Source organism: Tachypleus tridentatus, chromosome 7, assembly GCF_004210375.1.
Source record: "Tachypleus tridentatus isolate NWPU-2018 chromosome 7, ASM421037v1, whole genome shotgun sequence".
Lineage (NCBI taxonomy): Eukaryota > Metazoa > Arthropoda > Merostomata > Xiphosura > Limulidae > Tachypleus > Tachypleus tridentatus.
The window spans coordinates 73217099-73244949 of record NC_134831.1 but is presented as its reverse complement, the minus strand read 5'-3'; the positions used below and the strand labels follow the sequence as shown (position 1 = coordinate 73244949).

The following is a 27851-nucleotide window of genomic DNA, read 5'->3' as shown; positions in this document are numbered from 1 at the left end:
CTAACAAACCTTGCAACATTGACTTTAAAAACCGCAAAACACAAAATGCAAAACTGAAACTTTATACGTATCTCCCCATGGACATAATGAAGCTCCATACCAAATTTGATTAAAATTTATCTAAGGGGCAAAGAAATGGTAAACAATTTGAAATTAAAAAGTAATAAAAACCGCAAAACACAAAATGCAAAACTAAAAATTTATTTGTACTATCACGTGGACCTATGGAACCTCCATACCAATATTTATGAAGATACATTCACACCCTGTGAAGTAGTTACAGACAGTAGTATTATGTTTATATAGATAAGTAGTTACATGGACGTACAACAAACAGTATTATTATATTTGTATAGATAAGTAGTTACACGGACATGCAACAAACAGTATTATTATATTTATATAGATAAGTAGTTACATGGACATACAATAAACAGTATTATTATATTTATATAGATAAGTAGTTACATGGACATACAACAGACAGTACTATTATATTTATATAGATGACATACAGCAGACATTATTATTATCTATATAGATAAGTAGTTACATGGACATACAACAAACAGTATTATTATATTTATATAGATAAGTAGTTACATGGACATACAACAAACAGTATTATTATATTTATATAGATAAGTAGTTACATGGACATACAACAGACAGTACTATTATATTTATATAGATGACATACAGCAGACATTATTATTATCTATATAGATAAGTAGTTACATGGACATACAACAAACAGTATTATTATATTTATATAGATAAGTAGTTACATGGACATACAACAAACAGTATTATTATATTTATATAGATAAGTAGTTACATGGACATACAACAAACAGTATTATTATATTTATATAGATAAGTAGTTACATGGACATACAACAAACAGTATTATTATATTTATATAGATAAGTAGTTACATGGACATACAACAAACAGTATTATTATATTTATATAGATAAGTAGTTACATGGACATACAACAGACATTACTAGCATGTTTACATAGACTTTCCAACTACATTTATTATATTATATAATAAGTATACGTTTTGGTTCTCCCCCCCTCTCATTTATTTTCGCCACAATGATACAGAATCAGATTCTTGAACTATTTCTCTGCGTTTTTCTATTACATAAACTTAGCCTATACTTGAGTCACTAGTATATTATATTTGCTACTCTCCAGAATGGGATATTTTATTATCTTCCTCTGTAATCTTTACATTACAAAAAAAAGTTTCTTGCGTCACTTCCCTTCTATTTTTGTTAAGTTACAGAAGTAGTTTCTTGTGTCACTTTCCTTATATTTTTGTTAAGTTACAGAAGTAGTTTCTTGCGTCATTTCCCTTCTATTTCTGTTAAGTTACAGAAGTAGTTTCTTGCGTCACTTTCCTTATATTTTTGTTAAGTTACAGAAGTAGTTTCTTGCGTCACTTTCCTTATATTTTTGTTAAGTTACAGAAGTAGTTTCTTGCGTCACTTTCCTTATATTTTTGTTAAGTTACAGAAGTAGTTTCTTGTGTCACTTTCCCTATATTTTTGTTAAGTTACAGAAGTAGTTTCTTGCGTCACTTTCCTTATATTTTTGTTTAGTTACAGAAGTAGTTTCTTGCGTTACTTTCCTTATATTTTTGTTAAGTTACAGAAGTAGTTTCTTGCGTCATTTCCTTAGTTAAGTTAGAAGTAGTTCTTGCGTCACTTTCTTGCGTCACTTTCCTATATTTTTGTTAAGTTACAGAAGTAGTTTCTTGCGTCACTTTCCTATATTTTATATTTTTGTTAAGTTACAGAACTAGTTTCTTGCGTCACTTTCTTTATATTTTTGTTAAGTTACAGAAGTAGTTTCTTGCGTCACTTTCCTTATATTTTGTTTAGTTACAGAAGTAGTTTCTTGCGTCACTTTCCTTATATTTTTGTTAAGTTACAAAATTAGTTTCTTGTGTCACTTTCCTTATATTTTTGTTAAGTTACAGAAGTAGTTTCTTGCGTCACTTTCCTTATATTTTTGTTTAGTTACAGAAGTAGTTTCTTGCGTTACTTTCCTTATATTTTTGTTTAGTTACAGAAGTAGTTTCTTGCGTTACTTTCCTTATATTTTTGTTAAGTTACAGAAGTAGTTTCTTGCGTCACTTTCCTCCTATATTTTTGTTAAGTTACAGAAGTAGTTTCTTGCGTCACTTTCTTTATATTTTTGTTAAGTTACAGAAGTAGTTTCTTGCGTCACTTTCCTTATATTTTGTTTAGTTACAGAAGTAGTTTCTTGCGTTACTTTCCTTATATTTTTGTTAAGTTACAGAAGTAGTTTCTTGCGTCACTTTCCTTATATTTTTGTTAAGTTACAGTAGCAGTTTCTTGCGTCACTGCGCCGTTTAAATTTTCACATTCCGGATGAAGAACCTTGAATAATTTTTACATCTACGTTCCCATTTTTTTTCTATAAGCTCTGCATACTGAGCACTAAACAACATGAAAGCAGAAATGTAAATTGAAAAAAGTATAAATGAGTTCTTTCAAGAAGTACATGAACAATGTTTAAAAATAACTCGAAACTCAAAGGATGGCGAAATATTGACTACTATAAAAATAACCTCTTCAATGGACCTTCAGTGAACAAACATATCCTATCATAACAGTGTCACCTTGGTGGCCTCGAAATTTGAAGTATTATACACATTTTCCTATAGCATCTTGTTCAAAAACTATAAGTTACAAGTTTTACCGGATATATTCAGCTTGTAGTACTAGCTTTCTTACAATACTGTACGTCTATGAGTTTAAATACAGTTACTGTCCTTTTCATTTCAAGATTGGCTTCCTTTTAACACTTCTATTCTTTATGGTGAGGTCATTATCTGTCATTTGACATATTGAGTTACCTAACTGTTACCTCTCCCCCTGTAAACGTAGCTACTCAGCAGAAACTATATATCTTTTCAGGTGCCATTGTAACATTCAATCAACTAGAAGTGCTAGTTTCCGTAAAATATTCTCAATCTGAGAGACTACATATCTTCAAGTTTTTATACAGTTAAGTAAGATATCTTTTCAAGTTTATCAGTGTGTGAAATTTTTATTTTAAAACTTTCAGTATATACAGCTCTTTTACTTAACCTTTAGGGCTACGTCCCTGAAAGTCTCTCAGTCTTTAACAGTAACTTTATTGTAAGAATATCAGGCTGCTATTGCAACTCTTTTGAACTATAAACATGGTTTCATACATCATTCTCAATATACACCATTGGATTAGTTTCATTAAAGCAGTATTCACTAATTTTAAATAGTTTAACCAAGTGCTGCAGTACTAACGCTGATTCCTGGATGGATTAGTAATTTGTTTAGTATTTATAAAACAAACAAGTCTGATTAACTATACTTTATGACAACGTAATATTGAACTCTGGGTATTGAACGCTTGGCACAGAAGTAATTAGCGTAGACGTTATGACGACCTATGACACATACGTTACTTTAATGGAGATAATAAAAACACCTTAATTCCAATGCATATACATATATGTAGACTGATAAAGCATCAATACTGCTAATTAATCACACCCTGAATTGATTATTATCATCAAAGGATATTAATTATATTGCGCGTGCAACACCCAAAGAGGGATAAAAAAGTTTGTATTTAAAGACCTATTTTAAACAAAGAAGAAACTCAATAAAATCCACAACAAACAATAAACTTATATTGTTGTGCATTGAAAGGTCTTGATTCAGTTACTTCTTTTAGTTTCTATTTCATACGTATATTCTAGGCTCTCATAGATTAAGAAACATTTAGTGTTATAAAAACTTTCCGGATGCGAAGGAGACAATTTAGTTGTTTGAACAGGAAATTCTCAATTTATTTTAAGTAATGCGTGTAGACATATTGGCACATCGGTATTGCTCTATAACATTTCTTCAATATTAGTATCTATTAGGTGTGGGGTCTGGCATGGCCAGATGGTTGATGCGTTCGATTCGTAATCTGAGGGTTGCGGATTCAAATCCCCGTCCCACCAAACATGCTCGCCCTTTCAGCCGTGGGGGCGTTATAATGCTACGGTCAATCCCACTATTCGTTGGTAAAAGAGTAGCCCAAGAGTTGGTGGGAGGTGGTGATGACTAGCTGCCTCCCTTCTAGTCTTACACTGCTAAATTAGGGACGGATAGTGCAGATAGCCCTCCCGTAACTTTGCACGAAATTCAAAACAAGCAAACAAACTCTTAGGTGTGGAAGTGACATCTTACGAGTCAAGCTAACATTACTATATTTACCTGCAGTTTTCAAACCATTCAACTCTTAATACCTTTGTTGGTAGATGTAATCTGTTTTATAACTCCATGAAATATTTAAAAACTTACAACACATTTCCAAAAAAATTTTGTTAAATGGACGACATCTGCCTGTTTTGGAAACACAAATGCGGAGGACGACCTTTCAAAAGTCTTCCACCGTTTGTAAGACTTTCAAAACGTCGTCCTCTACACTTGTGTTTTAATAACAGGCAGTTGCCGCTCATTCAACTAAATTTCATCATGAAAACTCTGTCTAAACAATCTTGCAAAGAAAATGTTTTAATTACTTTATAGATATGTTTAATTTGAAAGTAATGAAAAGGAGACAGAACAGTTTTAACACACACAACTTTAAATCATGTTGTTTGAAATATGTTATACTTGCAATTAAAACTGAAGTGCAGTGTGATTTCTCAGTACAAGCTTGATAAACTGTGTTTGTTGTTCTTGGACCTGAATTGTTTGAGTGGTACAAACACCAATTGATGTTACATAAAACCTTGATGTACAGAAAAACAGCAACTCAATTTTTGTACATCTAAATTGTACAAGCTTATTTCGAAGACAATTTTTATGAAAGTTTTACGTAGGAATAGTTTATACTTTATTTTACGTTTTGAGAAGTAATTCCAGACGTAAACCAAAGAACAATCGATATCTTATTTTAAACACATCCAAAAATTAATTTTGAAATTTTTTGACGAAATTCAATTTATAACCACCGAGAAACGAAGAGGGACGAAAAGGTAGTCATGATAAAGTACCATATTATGTTTCAATCAGCAAAATCTTAACGTAAGAGAGATACTAAATCGTGACTCACTTATCACTTGAGCAGGTTGAAAGATGATTTTATAATAGTGTGTATATAGAAAATGAACACATTATGAATGGTTTTATGGTACTATTTATATAGAAGATAGCATAGTAGGAATGGTATTAGGGTGGTGTATATGCAGAGTTGGGTTTATATGGAAGACATACACTATGAATAGTTTTAGGTTAGTGTTATATCGAATACAGCATAGTACGAATGGTTTTAGGGTTGGGCTTATATGGAATATAGCTCAGTAAGAATACTTAAAGTAGTGTTTATATTGAAAACAACACAGTATGAATAGTCTTAGGGTAGTATTTGTATAGAGAATAGTAATAGTATGAATGGTTTTAGGGTAGTGTTTATATAAAATATAACATAGTATGGATGGCTTTAGAATATTTTTATATAACGAAAGACGCAAGGCACAAATGTGAGGCATGATAAATTTAAGGATATTAAATAACAGGATTGTTTTTAAAATTCCACGTAAATTTGTTCTCCCATTTATAAACAGTGACTAAGTGTTAACACTATCAACAAACGTATTTCTCACTTGATTAGGAAGTTTTATAACAAACACTTTTGTTTTCCTCAGTTTACAAGAACTGTTTTGTTTGTGATTAATGAACACAATTTCTTCCGTTTAAAAGCTGGAATAAGAGGAAACAGTTTTAATTAAGTTACTTGAAAAAAATACATGGCAGCCGACGGATATTTATATTGCTATATTCATTATTATGAAATTTAAAGGTTTGTTTTTGAATTTCGCGCAAAGCCACACGGGGGGCTATCTGCGTTAGCTGTCCCTAATTTAGTAGTATAAGACTAGAGGGAAGGCAAATAGTCATCACCACCCACCGCCAACTCTTGAGCTACTCTTTTACCAACGAATAGTGGTATTGAACGTAACATTATAACGCCCCCACAGCTGAAAGGGTGAGCATGTTTGATGTGACAGGAAATTTAAAGGAAGACTACTTTTAGTAATTACTTTTACCGAATACCAATCACTAAATTATCCATAAAAAGTAAAATATCGCATAACATTTGTGAGTCAGGAAAAACGTGAAATCATTATAAACAGAAAACTTTGGCAGATTTTGCACAGCTATATAATTGTTAACTTGATATTTTGTGGTGACGATAATGATATACGTATATGAACATTTTTCAAGTGACGTGAAGAACAGCTTTAATTATTCGATATTTGAAAGATATTCAGTTAGATTGTAATTAAATGAAATAATAATGGGTATATAAACTAATTACCCTAAAAATCCATTTCCTTGGTTTAAACGTAATGAACGAAAACTTAACGAATCTCGTGAAGATTGGATTATATTTAAGGTTAATTAATTACTAATACTGTGCAATTTCACGTGTTTTGACCTCGTGATGACTAATGGAACGTCAGTCTTAAAAATATGTAATAGTTATTAATACAGCAGTTTCTTAACGTGTTTAAAATCTTGTTCGAAAACGTCTTGGTAAGGTAACCCAGCGTGCCTCGAGTTATGAAGAGCTGTTCGAAGTTTCCTTTCCGAATCCGCGACGTTGAAGATTTCCCAGAAGCCAACACCAAACGCTGAAAACAGATGATACAAAGAGACAACAAAGCCGTTGGAGTGTGCCGAAGTTTTATTATACACAAACATAAGCTATTAGACCAGTCTTCTCGGTATTTGCATAAAAACCGAGAAAGCTTGCTTCCATTACTTATTGTTCGACTGGTAACAATATCGCATTATTCGCTGAGTGAATAGAACGATTGCAGCACCGACACATACAAGTGACGAGTGGCGTTGACGTCCTACACTTAGAGCGGACAGTGGGGTGCCGGTAGATCAAGAGCATATCCCCGCAGGGTAACGACCTACCGACCCGAGCTGATGCCTCCTGCATTCAGTTCCTCACTCCATGAAATTGCCACCAGTGCTGAGTGATGCGCTGGCCTTCTCCAACCGCAGGACTAATAAATGAACCATCAAACTGGCAAATTTTCATACCAAAATGAACACTTACAACAAGACGCATAAACGGAAAAAGTACGAGCCACGAACTCATTCGACGGAAGCACGTGGCATTGCGCCGATATACTAGTGCATGCTCCATTTTATAACCCTATTCACCCCACTAGCTATCCCACAAATGTTATATCTGAATATATTTATGTTTTCCCACGAAATCTACGCTTGGTTACTATAATTTAATTTTCTTATTTTCTAGCATTACGGAAACGATTGTATAGTGATCGCACGATGACTTCTTTGGTTTCTACTGCTTGTGCTTGTACATGTGTGTCTGTCTATTCATACATCCGTCTGTCTGTCTCTTGTATGTTTGTATAGTTTCAACTTGGTCCGGCATGGCCAAGCGTGTTAAGGCGTTCGATTCGTAATCTGAAGGTCGCGGGTTCGAATCCCAATCGCACCATAAAATGCCCGCCCTTTCAGCCGTGGGGACGTTATAATGTGACAGTCAATCCCACTATTAGTTGGTAAAAGAGTACCCCAAGAGTTGGCGGTGGGTGGTGATAACTAGCTGCCTTTCCTCTAGTCTTACACTGCTAAATTTGGGACGGCTAGCGCAGATAGCCCTTGAGTAGCTTTGCGCGAAATTAAAAAAAAACAACAACAACAAAAAAACAAATATTTTCAACTTACACTTGTCTGTTTATTAAGCACAAATGGGCTAGCTCTCTGTGTTATGTCCACCACGGGTATCGAAACCTGGTTTTTAGCGGTGTGAGTCGGAAACATTGGATACATGGATTACAGACACCAAACGGTGTCTTTTGTGTCTTTAATGTTCACATATTAGTAACAACCTTCCTACCTGTATTCCAACGCGACAAATTTATGTTTAAATTTCTATAAAAATCAAGAAATAGTAAATATTAACATTTTATTTTAATAAGATGTAAGAAATTAAATTTGCGTTTTTTTAAATTCTGATTTATTTTTTTTTGTAATTTCTTGCTCTAAGTTACAAGGTTTTTAGATTAGTTTTATAAAGTTTTTGTTCGCAAATTACTGTCGTAAGAAGCGGAGTTTAGTTTTGGATTTTTAATAGTATTTTCGGTGATTATATAAACATGAAATTTTAAACAGAATTAAAAGAATAAGTTTACAGAAAAAATAAGGTAAAATTGTGCGAAATAGATTATCACGTATGATAAGAATACTTAAACCCGTGTAATGTAAATCATCAACCACTCTTATAAGATGTATAAAAGAACAGAAAATAAAATATCGACTTCGTTAAGACTGATAGAATTGTACGAAATATAGATCAACCATTATTATTTTTTTGAAACTGTATAAGATGGACCATCTGCCATCTTCGGTGGACTCAGCAGAAAGCGTGTGTGTGTTTTCATATAGCAAAGCTACATTGGTGGCCTCAGCAGAATCGAATCCCTGACTTTAGCGTTGAAAATCCGAAAACTTATTGCTGTACCAGCGGGATACAGCAGATAACCCCCTGTGGCTTTGCTATATGAAAACATGGACACACACATCTGCTACGTTAAGATTAATAAAACTATGCGAAATGAATCTTTAAGTGAGAATAAATTATGCAGTTCCTTTATTTTTTTCAAATAAGAAAAAGGGATACATATATATTTTTGAGGCCGTGAACTACGTTTCTTAAGAAAATACGACTATGACAATTGTAGAATTATATACTTTTAATAATATGTAAAATATGTTAATAAATGCGTGTTTAAAACTTGGTAGTTCGCTACATTAAAATAACATACTAATAATAACAGTCTCATCGTTTACAGTTTATCTATGTTTTCTGCCCACTGCGGGTGTCGAAACTCATTACAAACCTACTGACTTACCACTAAACTACCGGGGACTTGTATCCCCGTAACAACTGGCAAAGATGTTAGCTCCACTGTTTGGTATATTTATACCTGGGCCCGACATGGCCAGATAGTTAAGGCACTCGACTCGTAATCTGAGTGTCGCAGGTTCGAATTCCAGTCACACCAAACATGCTCACCCTTTCAACTGTGGGGGCGTTATAATGTAACGGTCAATCCCACTATTCATTTGTAAAAGAGTAGCCCAAGAGTTGGCGGTGGGTGATGATGACGACTAGCTGCCTTCCCTTCAGTCTTACACTACGAAATTAGGGATGGCTAGTGCAGATAGCCCTCGTATCGCCTTGCGCGAAATTCAAAACAAAGCAAAACATTTATACCCAAACTTATTTTGTGCCAACCCTGTACAAAATTAGGTCTATGTTAGTTTGATAAGTTTGTAGCAACGGTATTTTAGTCGTAACATGTAATGCAAAACATTGTACACGGCTTCAAAATGCCAAAAGAAATGTCGTAGTAGAAATACAGTTATAGAATATTAATCCACGAGTCCACATGAACATGTTAGATATTACCAGACAAAGCCTAAAGCAAGAAGCCTTTGAGAAAAATAAATTGCTATTTGGAATACAAAGACATATCGTACTAAAGCAAGAACTTCGGAGTACTATAGATCCAGCAAGCCGAATTCAGTTACATTTTATGTAAAATAACTTCATTGTTGTCTTATTTATTCACATAGCTTGGGGCTTGTGTGCATGAACGGGCCACTCAAAGTAAATGGGGAAAAACATTAGTGTTTTCAGGAAAATAATTTTGATTTCTATTGTGTGTAGATTCGTTTCCTGTTTTCTTAATGTGCAATATTTATGCTAGACGCCCGGAAATGGTGCCGGTTCTAGAGAACAGTGTATGCGGAAGTAGGCCATCTGTTCCCGTCACTCTAGATGGAGCTACTGAACCTCGCTCTGAATCGTGAAACATCTAGTCCTCATCCGTGTCTAAAGCTACATCTTTCTTACTGGTGTATCAACTAGTATGCGGGAGACAAGTTACATCCATTCATTTGATTTTTTTTTGTATATTAAATGAGCATTAACGGATGGTAAACAACCCATTATTAGTAGAAAGATAAACCGGAAAAATTATGTTTATTCCAATGATGTTGAAGGTTCTTCGTCTTGGTAACGCATATTGCTAGTAGTTGTGTTTCCAGCTTGCTTGCCGAGCAACACTGCTCACGGAGAAGACACACTTTTAAGAGAGAGCGAGAGATGTTTTCTAAAATGTAAATGCATAGTTTTGGTCGATTTTTATTTGAAGTTAAAGAGCAATTGATGATTTAAAACCTGTTTTAAACAATGTAGTTTTAAATTAAACACACATAACTTAACAAAGCCCAAATATTCTGAAGGTTTATTGAATATTTTAAAACATCATTCAAAATAATCTGCTTCCACCCTCGTACCCAGTGGCTCAGCAGTAAGTCCGAAGGCTTATAATGCTAAAACTAGGTTTTGATATCCGTGGCGGGTATAGCATAGACAGCTCATTATATAGCTTTGTGCTTAACAATAAACAAACATTCAATATAATTTGTAATTGATTATTGACCTTACTGTATTTAGCACAGTTGCATTATCTGTTTTTGTTTGAAAAAACAAAACTTGTTAGACAGATTTGTTTCATTTAAGACGAGTGGCAGGAGAGTTTGTTTTAAATGTTAACATATTTGCCATTCCCACGATTTTGTGGAAAACATCTCCATGCGCTTTCATAAATAGATAAAGCGGTGTAAATACTCAGACTGTAGATGTCAATCTCATTAATCAAGTTACGTATTGGATGTGGCTTAGCAATGGAATGGTTAACTATGTAGTATTCTGAGTAGTTAAAAAAAATGTCATAGGGGACCAATTCTTTAGTTCAGTTGGTAAAGTACTCATCCAGCATACGAAAGAACTCTGATTCAAATAGAAGGCTAAGAAAAATATTGTGAAAAGAGGAGCTATCCCACAACTCTACAATTAGTGTTAGCGAGACTAGAAGAATGTAGTAGTTTGAATAGTTAAAAATGCCTTACTAGAGAACATTAGAAGGTTAGCCCTTTAGGTCAACTTTTAGACACGCGTTTACCATATGACAGGTCTTAGGTTTCAATCTGAGCTGAGGAAGTATATGGTAAACAAGAAATATACAACAATAACACAAATATACTCGTTCCCTCAGACGTTAACACATTTTTTAAATATCCTTTTGAGACTGTCATTACTTGATGATAAAGGTTTTAAAGCAGTACACAAACGAAAAGGTGGATAGGTTTAGTAACACAACCTCACCCACATCGCAGTTTGTAGTAAAGAAAGAATGACGTCATTCTAGACGCAACGTGTTAATAGATATTTTAATTCAAGTTCAAGTTAGTAAAGAGTAACCATGAAAAACCAGCCTTATAGTTGAAGATGAAATATAACAGGACTGCTTTCATCTGGACGATCTATGTGTATTTTTGTTTTTTAATAACACTTGTTAGACTATTAAGTAAGCTCTGTTGCAGTATGGAAAGGATATAGTAGTATAGATACAAGGTTCTGATATAAAAGAGGATTGTTGAAATGCTAAGGGAGATTTTTCTCGTCAAACATATAAACATTGCATTATTATTCAGAAAATAAGGTTTGAAGTATACAATTTATTGTATAATAGCCTTCAGAAAATATGGTTTGAATTATACAATTTATAGCGTAATACCCCTGCAGAAAATAAGGTTTAAAGTATATATATAATTTTTCAAATTTCATTGGAACTTATTCACATTCTTACATGCTTCAAGATTCTTTACTTACCTTTATCATCTGGGAGGTCAATTTGAGTTAATATATCAGTGAATAATGTATAATAGCAGAATAGTTGTTAGATCTGTAAAGAAACTTATCACAAATACAATGGTGTGACTGTTGAATTAAGGCTTTTATTTATTGGTCTCTCTAGTTACCTTTAAGTCCTTAAATGTGTGTTTTAGGCCTACTGTGTGAGTACCTTTTTACACAGTACTCTTCGACATATTCAGTTTGTTATACCACCTCTGAAAACTAGCTGTGATAAACCTGCAGGCTCCTAGTGTTCTGTGAAACCATCAACCCCTTGTTATATAAAATATTAAGTTTGGTTACACGTGTTTGTGTTTTATGGAAAGCTTAAACGCTTAAAGTCTTGTCTTCACATATTACAATAACATAATTATCAAGGACAAACACAACTTTGAATATTCCCTGTCGTACTCAGCTGACCCACAAAACTTTGGATCTGTGTATAGCATGCCGAATATGGAAATGCCAATATGACTGTGTAATTCTCACCTATATTTTCAATGTATTAATTGCATAATAATTAGGTGTTGCTACCCCTACGATTATGACTATTAGTCTCAAACAGATAAAAGTATATCTTGTCCTTTGGAAGATAAAACCAAAGTGCGTATGATGCATTTTACGCGTACATTAGTGTCTCTTCACATGCACTTTCTATGTAAAAATATTATATATACATATAAGTATCATACTTTTATTTCAACATCTATATAATACGTAAGAGTGTAGATGTTTTTATTCATAAACGTGTGCTGTTAGTCAGGCCAGTAAATAAACTACAACTTTAAGGCAGTTCAACAACTGGAAATTTACTTTTGGTAACCTTAGTAACCTCGTTAATATAAATCTTGGTCTCGTGGGCGGGGTGACACACCCTTCAAGAGCTCAGAATTCACCTGTCCAATACGACGGGTGTGGTTGCAGAGGTGGAACTCACTGGTGGCTTGACGAATCGGCATTAGCTCCTCACGGCGACAAATTACATGTGTGTTGATAAATAACCCACAACGAAACGCACATAACTGGTTTATAAGGGGAAACCTCTCTGCAACATAATAACAGTATTTATGAAATATGAAACAAACAAAATTAATAGACAAGACTTTTGAAGCATGTACAAAAGAGGAACGTGCTGCTGTACGAAAGTCAAAACAAACCGTGAACGTAGAACCATTGAAGAAAGTTTACGTATGGTGTATAAACGAATAAATATGGCGCATCAAACAAGTACGTTTCAAATGTACGAGGTCCTTGTTGTTGTGTATTTTCTTTTTAACTTTTGAAATATTACTTCGCTATTTTGATGAATTTAATTTAGGTTTATTAGGTTTAGGTAATAATGCACGTGGTTGTCGCTGGTTTTGAAACATTACATTTAACTTAATATAACGAGCGTATTTAAATGAAGACACCTAGGTGATAGTTAATGGTGAAAGTGATACGTTCGTACGTTGCAGTTTTACCTGAAGTGCTGTGTAAGTTATCTTAGGAGGTTTCGGTCGTAGAGTAGCACTTAATTTATCGAACAATCAGGATAGTTTGTTTGTTTTTTGAATTTCGCGCAATGCTATACGAGGGCTATCTGCGCTATACTTCCCTAACTTGTTGGAAGGAATTATCTATCCAATTTAGGCTAAAACTAAACACTAAGTGATTGTGATATCTGAAAGCCATATTTCGAACAAAACGTGTATTTCTTTCCCAATACTGTTTTTTTTTTTTTATGTACATCTTTATTAAGAAAATATATATTAGTACAATATGTCCACTGACTGCAATTGTGACGATATGAAATGGCGTTATTATTTTTGTCGAATAACACACTTTTTCAGAATACTTTAATTTGAAAGCCAAATTAAAAATGGACCTTTAGCTCCAGAATGAGGGCACGTTTAGTCATGTTCGGCTCGAAACCTGTTTGTGTTCCTCTGAATAATCTAGTCCCTTGTTAACTGTCCCAGTAAAAAAAATAATATATACACACATGGTCGCGATGCACCCATTATTCGATTGGAATTGAATCTTAATACAAAATGTATTACGATTCCAGAAACCAGCTTTGAGGGCACTTGTTTATTATACACATAGATAAGCACTAGGACTAAAAAGTTTTACCAAAGAGACATTTAAGGCATTAAATGAAACATTGTGAGGATTTTCCCTGATATGGAAGACAGTTTCCCGCCATTTTCACTGTGTGTGTATATATATATATATGTTTGTGACGAAAAAAACGTCCATTGTTACTGAATAAAAAAAAAATGTTTGTTTGTTTATTTGAAATTAAGCACAAAACTACGCAAGGGCTGTCTGTTTTCTGTCCCCAAGGGGTGTCGGAAGCTAATTTCTAGTGTTGGGAGTCCGCAGACATGCCGCTGTGCTACTGGGGGGGATAAAAGAAACTATAAAAATATATTTCTTTAAAACACGTAAATAAAAAGTTATATTATACACAGATTGTATCCAAGTAAATTTGAATAAAATATTTTATATTATAAACAGAGTTTTTAATTTAATCATTTTTAATACATGCCAACTTATTGCACCTCACATATACAGCAGGTGGCCTGATGTGGCTTCTTTATAAGAAAACACACAGACTCTCATATATACATACCTAGTGACAGATGATAGAAAAAATGAAGAATATTCTAGCAAATACATTTTTTACCAACTGTAGAGTGGATTTTTACGATCTTAAATTTGTTTCTATTATATATATTTATCCACTTGGACTTATATAGGTGAATTATCAACTGTGCAAATATTTGTTACAAGTGCATAATTTGTGATCAATTGTACATTAGCAAAAAAACACACAAAAAACCTTATTGAAATTACAACAAATTGATTTACGTTACATGTTACATATAAAAATATGTTTTCTTTTAAACTAACGCTGCAATATATAAATCCTAACATACCGCTTATTTTCGCTGACCAGGTCTTTCTAACCCTGGACACACCCCCACTATTCGTTGGTAAAAGAGTAGCCCAAGAGTTGGCGGTGTGTGGTGATGACTAGTTGCCTTCCCTTTAGTCTTACTCTGCTAAATTAGAGACGGCTAGCGCGAGTAGCCCTCGTGTAGGTATGCGCGAAATTCAAAACAAACAAACCTAAACACACTATAATATAGCACAGACTGTATTTATGTAAACATAGGGCTGTTTGCGATTGGAAGAGAGTTAGAAAAAACACGAAAAAAACTCGTTTAAGTATACGGATCTGAGAAACATCTATAATAGTTCATTTATATTTCTCTGTTGCTTTAATATAAGAAACAGAGGCAATGTAATACTATTCTAAAACTGTAAAACATATAGGAATTATGCAAACAGTTTATATACCATAGGAAAACAACAATATAGTTTTAAACAGTTGTGTTTCCCTGTATTTTAGGTTCATGAGTCAATAGATACGATGGTGTTAACATATAATTTATATGTTGTAATATAGTCTCGTGTAAGAAACAGCCTGGCGTGGCCAGGTGGTTAAGGCAATCGACTTGTAATCTGAAGGTCACGGGTTTGAATTGCCATCATACTAAACATGTTCGCCCTTTCGGCCGTGGGGGCATTAAAATTTTACAGTCAATCCCATTATTCGTTCGTAAAAGAGTAGCCCAAGAGTTCGTGGTGGGTGGTGATGCCTAGCTGCCTTCCTTTTAGTCTTACACTACTAAATTAGGGACGGCTAGTGCAGATAACCCTCGTGTAGCCTTGCGCGAAATTCAAAACATACCAAACAAATCACTTGAAATGTAAGAATTTTACTGAAATACGCTAGTATGTGTATTATTATATCATTTTTGTTATTAACTAATTTAAAAAACCTACCAGCTTTAAAGAAAATAAAAGGTTTTAAGTTGTATGGTTTGCTAAGCCTGGCATGGCCTGGTAGTTAGGACACCAGACTCATAATCTGAGAGTTATGAGTTTCAGTCCCGTTACCGAATATGGTTGCTCTTTAAGCCGTGGAGTTGTTATAATATGATGGCTAAAATCACATTTTGTTGGTAAAAGAGCAGCTCAAGAGTAGGCGGTGGTTTATGTTGACTAGCCGCCTTCCGTATAGTCTTCTACCTCTAAATTAGGGACACTTAACACAGATAGCCCTCGAGTATCTTTGCGCGAAATTCAAGGAACAAACAAAACGATGATTTTGGCTTGCTAGTGTTTGATATAAATTTATAATTATTGTGCTTAAATAGAAAAAGTGTGATCTAATATTTACATAGAAAAAAAATTGTGTGCATGTCTTGTTTTAAGGTACCACTACAAATTTTGTGCATTTAAATTTTGAAGAAAAAATGAAGTACATTATTAAACTAAGCGAAGTGGTCGTGAAAGTCACAGTGAAAATGCTTTTAAATAAATGAACAATTTTGTTTAATTGTAAAACAAACGCATGTTAAGCGAATTTTTGTTATTACAATAGGCTGTTATTACAAAATATCCCACTTGTTATTGTATCATATAATAAGAAATCAAAATGGCCAAGCGTGTTAAGGCGTGCGACTCGTAATCTGAGGGTCGCGGGTTCGCATCCCGGTCGCTCCAAACATGCTCGCCCTTTCAGCCGTGGGGGCGTTATAATGTGACGTTGGTAAAAGAGTAGCCCAAGAGTTGGCGGTGGGTGGTGATGACTAGCTGCCTTCCCTCTAGTCTTACACTGCTAAATTAGGGACGGCTAGCACAGACAGCCCTCGAGTAGCTATGTGCGACATTCAAAAACAAACAAACAAGAAATAAAAATACATTGTTGGTGTTGCAGTAACCCAGATATGTAGTATATCAAAATATTTTGTTGTTATGCGGTAAACGATACAAAGAGAATATCAGAATACCTTGTTGTTACTGAGACCCAACAGACTGTGATGCAAAAAAAAAAAACCAACAAAAAACTCACTCCTCACTTTGGAGTCTGGGTGCGTTATAAAAATGACAGTCAAATCCCAGCTGACAATAAGTGGTAGCACGCACTGTTTACCAGCTCAAAATTCCGACAAACTCCCGATAAACCTTATCCAGGCTTTCGTGAATATTCGAAAAACAAACTGTTGTTATTGTGGTAACACCGCGCTCAGGCTATAAGATATCAATATGTACGTTATAGTGGTTGCAGTAGTGAAGATTTTCATAATGTCGAGTTATAATGTTGTTTTCCAAGTCTATATCATATCAAGATACGAACTGCTGTACAACTGGCCTAGCGGAATGCCTTGTTTATTTGGTTATGGTGTAGCGAATCAGAAAATCGATTAGGCCTCTATGTTATCTTTTCTTCACCGAAATTCGTGTTTTTGTGAAGAAAAGAAATTACTCACTAAATAAGATACCTTGTTGTTGTTGTGGTCAAAGTCTGTAAGCTCTTGTACAACTAACCCTGATGGAGTCGCATTGGCGAAACGTTAGCTGAAATAAAAAAAAAAAAAATTGTTACTAACTGGAGAGAAAAGTTATTTTTTTCTTTCCAACTTCATTGCCAAAAGTATAAGTTTATCGATCGGTATTCATTGTATTTGTAACAAATTGTAAACGAAGTCTACGAAATGTGAAAATGTGCATCAACTGTTGTTATTATAATCATGATAGCATTAAAGTTAGAAAGATATATAACTGTTATTTTGCTAGTCCAAGTTAAAGAATATTCGGAAAATTGTTGTTGTGGTACGAAGTTTACAGGGTTGTATCTATTATTACAAAACATTCAGTTTTGTCTCTCCTGAAAATGCACGCGCACATTACTATGCGAATACACACGAGGGTGTAAACATGCTTAAGTAGTCATTTTGTACAACAACATATTAAAAACTTATCAAGTTTCCTAAAAGTCTGACATTTGATCGTATGATAACATTATAAGTTTATTTACTAATGGTATTAAGTTTGATAAAGTTTAGGTCTAACAAAATTAAAGGAGAAAACGTATACAAAGCTTAACTAATGTTAGGCTTAAGACAAGTGGACTTGCAAATCTCGGTAAATGCAATTATAATTTTTTGTATTATGTTACAAACCACATATTTAAAACAATATTGTTGCTGTAAAGATACAAAGTACTTGATCGCAAAAGGTTTTTGTGTCTCAGCTAGTATTCATAGAAGATTTACTATTTTAAGTTTACCGGATGTCAAAATATATTGTTGTTATTGCAAAAAAGAATGTTTATGAAATCTTAGAATATATGGTTGCTATTATACTAATATGAATATACAGAATGTTAAATAAAATCGCTGATACTGTAGCAATCTAGGTGTAAGTGAATTCAAAATAAACGAGTCAAAAATATCTGTAAATATCATACTGTAAATAGAATAAAAACATGTAACATGAAATATTACATTTCTTCAAAAATATTATATAGTATTATTCCAAAAAGAAAATGAATCTGCACGTGCATAGGAACAAATTAATGGGTCATTAAAGTGTCATTAACTAACACCTGCATGGCTGATAAATATTGTTGTCACATTTATATTTTTGACATTGATTAATCGTAATACAAACCAATTCAAAAGATGCAAATAGCTTTACGGTATGTTTTTTATCGCAGTTTAGAATACTAACATACACAATCTCCAAACGTTTTCATAGTCTCGATATTTAATACACCAACATTCATAATCGTTGACATTTTATCTTGTGTTGATCTAATATAAATGCATGCGTATAGTTATGTAATTATATATACTTATTTATAGCATAGCATCTACTTGAAATGTACTGAGAATTGGTTAGTATGAATAATTACTGTCATTTGTGTTAGCTGTTACTACAGCTGCTGTCACTTATAGTTAATTATTCGTTTCGTTTAACCTATGTAGTAAACCTTTTAGAAATGAAACTCTTGGATTACCAACCTGGGTGCATAATATATCCATCTATCTATCAATCTGTTATACGTCTATATCTCTAACTAAAGTTAAAGTGTGATACACACATACATATATATCGTATTTTGAATTTCTCTGTAGTGTTGTATTCACAATATATGCAATACGCCAAGGTTTATTCAGTTTTATTCTTTTTAAATCCACCGGTGGGTCAGCTGTAATTCTACAGATTTACAACACTAAAATATGGTGTTTACTTCCTGTGATGGACCCAACAGACAACTAAATGTGGCTTTACTATAGAAAACAAACAAGCAATACTCTTATCATATGGATATTGATATTAATAACTTTTTTAGTATTATAATGTTTCGGTCATACGAATCAAGAATGAATAAGATATCATCTCTCATATATCAAAATAAGCGGGTTTGCATATATCATGTATTATCCATCACAAACACCCATTATATATACATATATCCAATAAGTATAACAGTCGTCTAAAATACTCTTGGGAGAAAACAAGCACATATGATATGCCCCAAAAACAAACAGATATGATATGTCCCACAATCAAAGTAACGAAACTTATCCTTGTTTCCTGTTATATTTTTCTGTGTCATGCGCACGACGCCATTTTTAATGGAATGGTTCTTAGAATGAAAGTTCGTCTGCTGTGTTTTTACATATACGTATGAGGCCGAAAATATTGTTAACAATGAGGTCGCCCGATGATGAATCAATCAATGTTTTCTAATCGTTACAGGGTTTTATTTTCTGACATTAGATACTTCCGGTGAAAGCGGAATATTAAATTAGCTAATATAACACAGTAGATTAACTTTTAGTTGTGATATCTGTGGGTAGCTTAAATTGGTTAGAAATTATTTACAATATATTTAAAGACAGCAGTAAGGCGGAACGCTTGCTGGTACTATAGTTAGCCCAAAATGTGTCTGATCCTTCCTGTAGTCCTTACCCAGCACCCAATACGTACTGTTAAAGTTGGTTTGATACCTAAATACTATGATACGTATACGCATAGTCTGTACGATTTAGGCCATTCAATTTTTTTGTCGAGTCCGCCTCTGCTCCATAACCGTGAAGAGACTGGCGCCACCCATGAAATGTATATGCGTAGAGAAAGAAATAGTGGAAAAACAATAATATATAATAATAATAGTGCATAGTGACTTTGAACTTTGCTGTTTTAGGTTTTGACAGTTTTTAGTTTAGTTTTTTAATTAAAAATTGAAGTTAAAATATGTCTTATAGATTACTTCCCCTACATTTGGCCTCCCAGTGGCACAGTGCTATGTCTGCGGACTTACACACTAAAAACCGAGTTTCGATACCCGTGGTGGGCAGAGCACAGATAGCCCATTGAGTACCTTTGTGCTGAATTCTAAACAAACAAACAAAAATCCCCACATTTAGTTTTTGTATGCGTATACTAACAGTTACAATTAGCCCTGCATGGCCAGGTGGGTTAAGGCGTTCGACTCGTAATCTGAGGAGCGCGGGTTCCAATCCCGGTTGCACTAAACCTGCTCGCCCTTTCAGCCGTGGGGGCGTTATAATAGGATGGTCATTCCCACTATTCATTGGTAAAAGAGTAGCCCAAGAGTTAGCGGTGGGTGGTGATGACTAGCTGCCTTCTCTCTAGTCTTACACTGCTAAATTAGGGACGGCTAGCACAGATAGCCCTCGAGTAGCTTTGTGCGAAATTTAAAAACAAAAACAAACAGTTGGAATTATAACGTTTCGAAAATAAAATATGGATAAAAACACAGATGAAAATCCATGTTTCGAAAATATAAAGCAATGTAACTCGAATAGCTGAATACATTAAATTTCAAAACAACATTTTTTGTACACTGCAGGAGGGGGGGGGGAACCCGGATTTTAATATTGTGTGTTCCGAAACTTATCGCTGACTTCCCGGAGGATAGTTCAAAACGAAGAACTGAAGTCACTTCGAACTGATATGACGTAGCATTATAAAAGAAAATGCACAGAACTGACAGCCATTGTCATACATTGGAATTATAAAATGAAGGCAAAACTCTTGTTTTTCACTATTTGTGAATGTAAATGTAAATTCACCAGAAATATTTCGTTATTATACCATCACATCCTAAGATTACAGTAGAAAAGCTGTACCGTATTACCAAAATGTACTGTACCTCTTTTAAAAATGGCCACCAGTGGCTCAGATGTAAGTATGAAGGCTTATAACGCCAAAAACTAACTTCATTACCTGTGATGCTTTTTTCTTTTTTACTAACTACACGTGGCCTGGCATGGCCAAGCGCGTAAGGCGTGCGATTCGTAATCCGAGGATCGCGGGTTCGCGCCCAACGCGCACCAAACATGCTCGCCCTCCCAGCCGTGGGGGTGTTATAAGTAACGGTCAATCCCACTATTCGTTGGTAAAAGAGTAGCCCAAGAGTTGGCGGTGGGTGGTGATGACTAGCTGCCTTCCCTCTAGTCTTACACTGCTAAATTAGAGACGGCTAGCACAGATAGCCCTCGAGTAGCTTTGTGCGAAATTCCAAAACAAACAAACTAACTAACTACACACAAACAAAATAACTTCTTTAAAAATTACAAATATGAAAAGTCACAAGAATGTATCGGGTATAAAATAAAATGTTTAAGAAGATGTAACAATAACGTTTCTTTTTCAAATTGTTTCTTTAAAGTCAAGCTCAAAGCTACACAATGAGCTTTCTGTGCTCTTTCCACCACGAGTATCGAAACCCAGTTTCTAGCACTGTAAGTCCACAGATACACCGTTGTGCCATTGGGGGCCAGGTTTACAAATAGAAAAACACCCACGTAAATGTAAGTTCAATTCCTTATCTCATGACCTGGCATGGCTAGATGGTAGTGGCACTGGACTGGCGATCTTAAGGTCACAGGTTTGAATCATCGTTGCACCAAAAATGATCGCCCTTTTAGTTGTGGAAGCGTTACAATGTTAGGGCCAATCCTATTGTTCATTGTTAAAAGAGAGACCAAGAATTGTTGGTGGGTGGTTATGACTTGCTGCCTCCCCTCTAGCTTTCCACTGTGAAATTAGGGACCCCTAGTTTAGATAGCCCTATGAAACTTTACGCGAAATTCCAATCATATTTTATCTCATACGATTGAGGAAAACCTCTAATTGTACGGTCATTTAAGACTGTTGTTACTGTCAATACTATGGTATTACAGTAACGATATTTAGGCTTACAACAGTTACCACATGATAGCGTTCGGTTAGAAGGTAGTATCTTCACGTGATTATCGTTTGTGCACAAGTCAAGCGTCGGAACAGGGAACTGAAGGGGCATATGCCCCAATAAATTTATAAGGGGGCACAAATAATATTGCCCCTAATATTTTGCTTACAAAATTTTTTCAGTCTTTTTCTATGCAGTTAGCTGACTTTGCCAGCCGAAAAAAAAAAAACACCAAAAACTAAGATTACATTTCTTTGGAAAATTCTAAACATTGCACTGTTAGTAGCATTTCCGTATATGTGTAATACGTGCAATAACATTCGTATGAGTGTACTGGTTATTCTTCGAAACATTTTTAATTATTTGTATGATTTGAAATTTTGTAATACTCAGCAAACGGTTTAGTTTATATGTACAATACAGAACTTTTTAATGTGTGAAATTGTTGAATAGTATTTCAAAACGTATTTTTCATTGATTCACAGACATTTTTATTTAGTTACTAGTATTTTTCTGAATGCAGAAATTTATTTAATCTGAAAGTGAAACAGTAACAAAGTGTTTCGAACATTTAACTCAGTTTTTCATAATTTACCGATATTTTGTGTAAGTCATATTTTAAGCCCTAGATATCAAACCTTCAGTATATTGCATTTAAGATTTAAACCAACGAGCTATCATGTTACAAGACCGTGAAGAAACGTCATGGGAGGCCTACATAACGTAGCTGAAGCTACGTGAAGCTAACTTTACAAAAGCAGTTTTCGGAATATATATTAGTTTTATATAATATTTTTCATCAGCTCATTTACTAATAATTTGTTAAAAGCCAGCTCTTCGAACTAATGAGCTGTCAAAGGCCCAAAGAAAAAGTTACCGCCTTAAAACTATATAAATACACGTAGGTATTAGCACGCAAGGGTGTCGACATGTTTCAAGCCAGGCTCTCCTGTGCCTTCATCACCGTCTTCGTACACCTTAAGCCTAAGTTCTAATAAAAAACGTGTTTCGTAATTATGGTGGCCTACATAATCGAATTACAGAATGCCTGATGTGAAACGAAGTTTACACAATGATGCGGTAATAGAATGACCACACGGGTATCAAATCGTAGGTTTAAAACGAAGACTCGAGTATTATACAGAGATAAAAATTGTTTATTTTCATACGTAAAATTATTAACATCTATAATAACATTGGAGTTGGGATTATAAACACATAAATAAATATTTATATCAGGACAAGTTGTAAATGCTGTAGCATCAATCGGACTTTAAAATATTTAAGAATTTCCTCAAAAATAAAAACAATCTTCTAGATTCTTGAGTGGCCACAGAATTTAATTCAGGTGGGGAAGCCCACAACCCACAACATGATAGCTGCTGTCATGAAATCTGAATGTGATATTTTGGCTTATTTATGTACGCCTAACTTCGTCACTTATATTTAAATAGTGTTTTTTTCTGACACATTTTAAATAAAGTATTCAAATAAATTTTATTTTGAAATTTCAGAGGGGATGTTCCCCTTGTCTCATTCTGCGGACGGCCATAACTGGAAGTAAGGAGTGATAACTTTTTGATCAGTAAGACTGAATCTCAACAGATTTTAATATTCACTTCCAAACAGTTTTACAACTACAGTTTCTTATTAGAATAAGTATTACATAGATTATTTGAGAATTTCAAATACCTGGAATACGGTCACGTACACTGTATATATATATACAAATGCATTTGAATCATAAAACTTTTGTGGGTTACAAAAATTGTGAAAGGTTTATTTTGTTCTAATTACACTTTTTTTACGTGTGGAACAAAATATTTATTTATGTGTGTTTTTTATTTATATTTTAACGAAAGTGTCTGAGACGAAAATATGCCAAAAAGTTTGACAGATACCATTCTACACTGATGGCAGGGTGAGTGAAATAACCACATTCTACACTGATGACAGGTGAGTGAAATAACCACAATGCACATGATGAAAATTTTATCGTTCATTACAAAAGAGAAACTTCAGTACATATCCGTTTTCGAACTTATAAATATTCACATAATACTGCGTGGATTTGGTTCTAAAGCTTTACTACATTTTAAAATTCCATGTAGTTTGTAATAATAATGAGATGAAACTAAGGAATACGTGTGAACAGATACTGTTGTAGGCTTACGCATCTCATTAGTTTCTAGAAAAATGTATCATTCAATTCTATTATCAACTCTTTGAAACATCTGTCGTCAAAAACTAAAATGGCACAGCGGTAAGTTTGCGGACTTCTAACACTAAAAGCCGACTTTCGATACCCTGTGGGGGGTATAGGACAAATATCTCATTATGAAGCTTTGTGCTTCACTATAAACACACGAAGCATGAAAATATAACTGATTTCTTGAAATGTTTGTCATAAAAACCTGAAAAGTTTTATCATATATTTTCTTGAAGTGTATATACACATATACCAGGTGAGAAATACACGTGCGGGAAAATATAGTGTATATAAAACGACGAAACGGCAACTGTGAAATATATTTTCTTATTAATTGTTTAGAACATCTGCCACGATAACCTAAAAACTAGTATCAGTTCCATGAAATATATATTCGGTGGTAATATTCACTTGAAAGAAATACGAAGTGTAGGTTTAAGGAAGTTTTAATATATTCTATATATATATATATATTTTTTTTTCATATACTGGTTGCTTTAAACGCTTGTTAATAGAACCTGAAAACTATCATTGGTTGATGAAACAAATAACCGGTGTTAACATTTACGAGAAGGAGAAAAGTGATATTTTCCTTTCAAGTAACATTTTGTTAGTTTCTTAAAACATCTGCCATCAGAACTTGGAAAGTGTGGAATGAATTCACAGAAACATTTGCCATCAGAGTAATAACACCACTACTTTGTTTTCTGTAGCTTATCGAACACGTTACACAAAAAATGCAAGGTGTGCGAAAGCCGAACAAACTCGTGTTATAATTTATAAACATATGCGCGTGCTTCAGTATTACTATATACTCGGTATGTATGTTTAAGCGACGCGACAAATGTATTACTGCTGAACAGTTTATTTTCAGCTCTTATTGAGTTTCTTTCACGAACCATAATATATATAATAGCTAGGTAATAAATACAACCGTTATAACATTAAACGATATTTTATAACCACACCAATTTTAACCACAAAATAACCGCAATCTTAAGTACTACGTTTTAAAACTAATTCCGAAAAGTCTAAAACATGATTATGGTAAAGACTTGATAGTCATTTAGAAAATAACAAAGACAAGATATTCTTTTAAGAGTTATTACAACTTGTTTGCATATATATTTAGTTGTAAATGTTAAAAAATATATATACATATATCTGTACATTGTTTTCTTTAATATTTATGTTATTTCTAAATTTTATGTATACACAAACACATATATATATTGAAATTAGGACTCAATCCTTAGAGTAAGCATATCACACAAAAATTCTTTTCGCAGCTTTGAGTTTAATAGAAAACAAATGACAATTACGAATAATCAGTTTCTACATGAGTTATACTATTATTTTCAGATCTAATAAATAATCTGCGTAATAATTTGAAGATATGATAAATATTTTTTGAGATAATATGTATGATCCAGTCGTAACTTATTTATTTTGTCATACTTTCGAAAGGAACTAGTTTGAATTTTGCTGCATATAAATCATAATTCCATAGATTTATTTTACAAAGTTTGGTAAAAATAACTGTCACATTAGAAAAAAGGAGTGGTAAGTCTTGTAATGAGCAACATTGTACGAGCACTGTCCATAAATACTGCATACTTCATAGTGACGTGTTCTTAAATCTCAGAGATTTTGACCAAAAATAAAATTACCACCAAAAATAGTCTACATCGAATGACAAAGTACTCTGCAATTGAAATAATGTCCATCATCATACAAGAAAATAGGACTAAAATATAATTCTTACCTGCATATTTTTGATGGAAATTGGACAGAAGTATTGGTCTCCCACAGACTTGTTATTGTGGTAAATTTACAGCGTCCTTGTGTGACCAGTTTAAAAGTATATTTCCTCTACAATTTCGATAAATCAGAAGTTATAACTTTTATCGCTTCACTTAAGAAGTAAAGCCGTATTTCTTTTATAAAGTAAACTTTTCAATGAATGCAATGCAGATGGCGCACTTTTGTATGCAATTAAAATATACAATTCTTTTAAGTGTATTTTAAATCATTCCAGATTTACGATATTTTAGAGTTAGAGCAATGAGTCAAAGAAAAGTTAGTTAGTGAGACAGTTTGATGTTTCGAAAGAAACAATTTTAGTGTTTTATAATTTGTATTAATACGTTTATCGTCCTCATAAACACACAGCAGTGACCTCAACAACTGCTTTACTCATGAAGATGATTGTGGGTAAATCAAGTGATAACAAATGCAGCAGTCAAATAGCAACAAAAGGAAAATGACGGCTATTATCTTTGCTGTAGCGAATAGGAGCTTAAGTCGATTTTATGTGGGGCGGATCTACAAATAGTTACCGCCTTAAGAGCGCACCGGTCACAACGGTGCTTTTGCCTTGATCACACAACAGCCACCTGTTTAAAGTTTTCCACGAGAGGGCGGCAGTATCGAAACGATTACGTCGGTAAGTCACATAATCGCAGTGAAACATTCAGGCTTAAGGTGTAGTGAATGAAAAGTTTTATTAGGAGTGGTAGGGATAGGTTTGCAATTAATGAGACTCAACGGGACATACAATATTCATTAGAATTTTAGAATATGCGGATTTTATTTTTATTAAGTATTCGGAATATAATTATCAACTTTTCAGCAACTGAATACACAATAGGTTTTGTGCATACATTGGCTAGAATTTTAAATGTTAAATAATGTTTCATACAACATTAACTGTGTTAACACTTCTACGAAAAGTGGGGCCCATTAGGCGCCAGAGCAACTTGAAAGGTTATTAATATTAGGCTAATAAATTTGTATTTCATTTAAATACAGATTTATTAGCCTAATATTAATAACCTTTCAAGTTGCTCTGCCATTTCATTTAAATACAAATTTATTAGCCTAATATTAATAACCTTTCAAGTTGCTCTGGGGCCTATTAGGCCCCACTTTTCGTAGGAGTGTTAAACATTTAATGAGGTTGAGTGTGTGTGTTTTCTCATAGCAAAGCCACATCAGGCTATCTGCTGAGCCCACCGAGGGGAATCGAACCCCTGATTGTAGCGTTGTAAAACCGTAGACATACCGCTGTACTAGCGGAGGGCGTTAAGAGGTTGAGAGGCTATTACTATTATTTTAATATTTATTAAACTTTGTCTGTGTTGTGCAAATCAGCGTACTTTTTGAGTTTTTACCTTTATGGTTTTTGTATTTCATTTTCAAGATTTCAGACGACGAGTAAACTTTGTTAGAAATTACAATTGTTACTGTACTACTTTGGAGTATTATAAAAACTTGCATGTTTATTCTTCAGTTTTGTTTATGTAATATTTTAAAAATTATAAGTTCCTAATCACGTGTCATAAAGAGGAAGCTACAGAAAAGCTACCATTTCTGTCAAGCATTGCAATTAATATATTTATATTTTATATATCATGTTTTGTAACACATGATATTTTATATATATTTTGTTCATTATCATTGTACGAAAGTTTACTATATTTGAGTAAGATTGACTTTTAATAACTGCACAATAAATTAATGAAAAAATAAGCGTGAAAACAATGATGAAATATAAATTTCATTAATTTTCTCTTAACATTATTCTATTTTGTGATACTTTTTTTGCTGTCACTTTTGTGCATATATTAAAAATTTTCCCAAAATAAATCTCAAATAGTGTTGCTGGACTTTAGACATTATAACATTGTTACTTATTGTAATAATTAGTTAAGATTCAATGATATTTCATGTTTGATATTT

At 33.6% G+C, this 27851-nt stretch overlaps 1 protein-coding gene across 4 annotated transcripts in view; it reads right to left on the bottom strand.

The window, feature by feature from the left end:
• Positions 1–26316, bottom strand: part of LOC143255967 (transcription factor Sp9-like) — a 154027-nt gene extending 127711 nt beyond the window's left edge. For 2 of the 4 annotated variants that reach the window (XM_076512458.1, XM_076512461.1), the window contains exons 1-2: positions 25876–26315; positions 17175–17250 (exon numbers count right to left, since the gene is read on the bottom strand). Coding sequence is in view for 1 of the 4 variants with exons in the window: in XM_076512456.1 (XP_076368571.1) it covers positions 25876–25881 (6 nt within the window). In the remaining 3 variants the exon portion in view is untranslated. Of the gene's footprint in view, positions 1–17174; positions 17251–25875 lie in introns of all 4 variants that reach the window. The other 2 variants (XM_076512456.1, XM_076512459.1) reach the window with 2 other exon arrangements.
• Positions 26317–27851: the final 1535 nt, after the last annotated feature.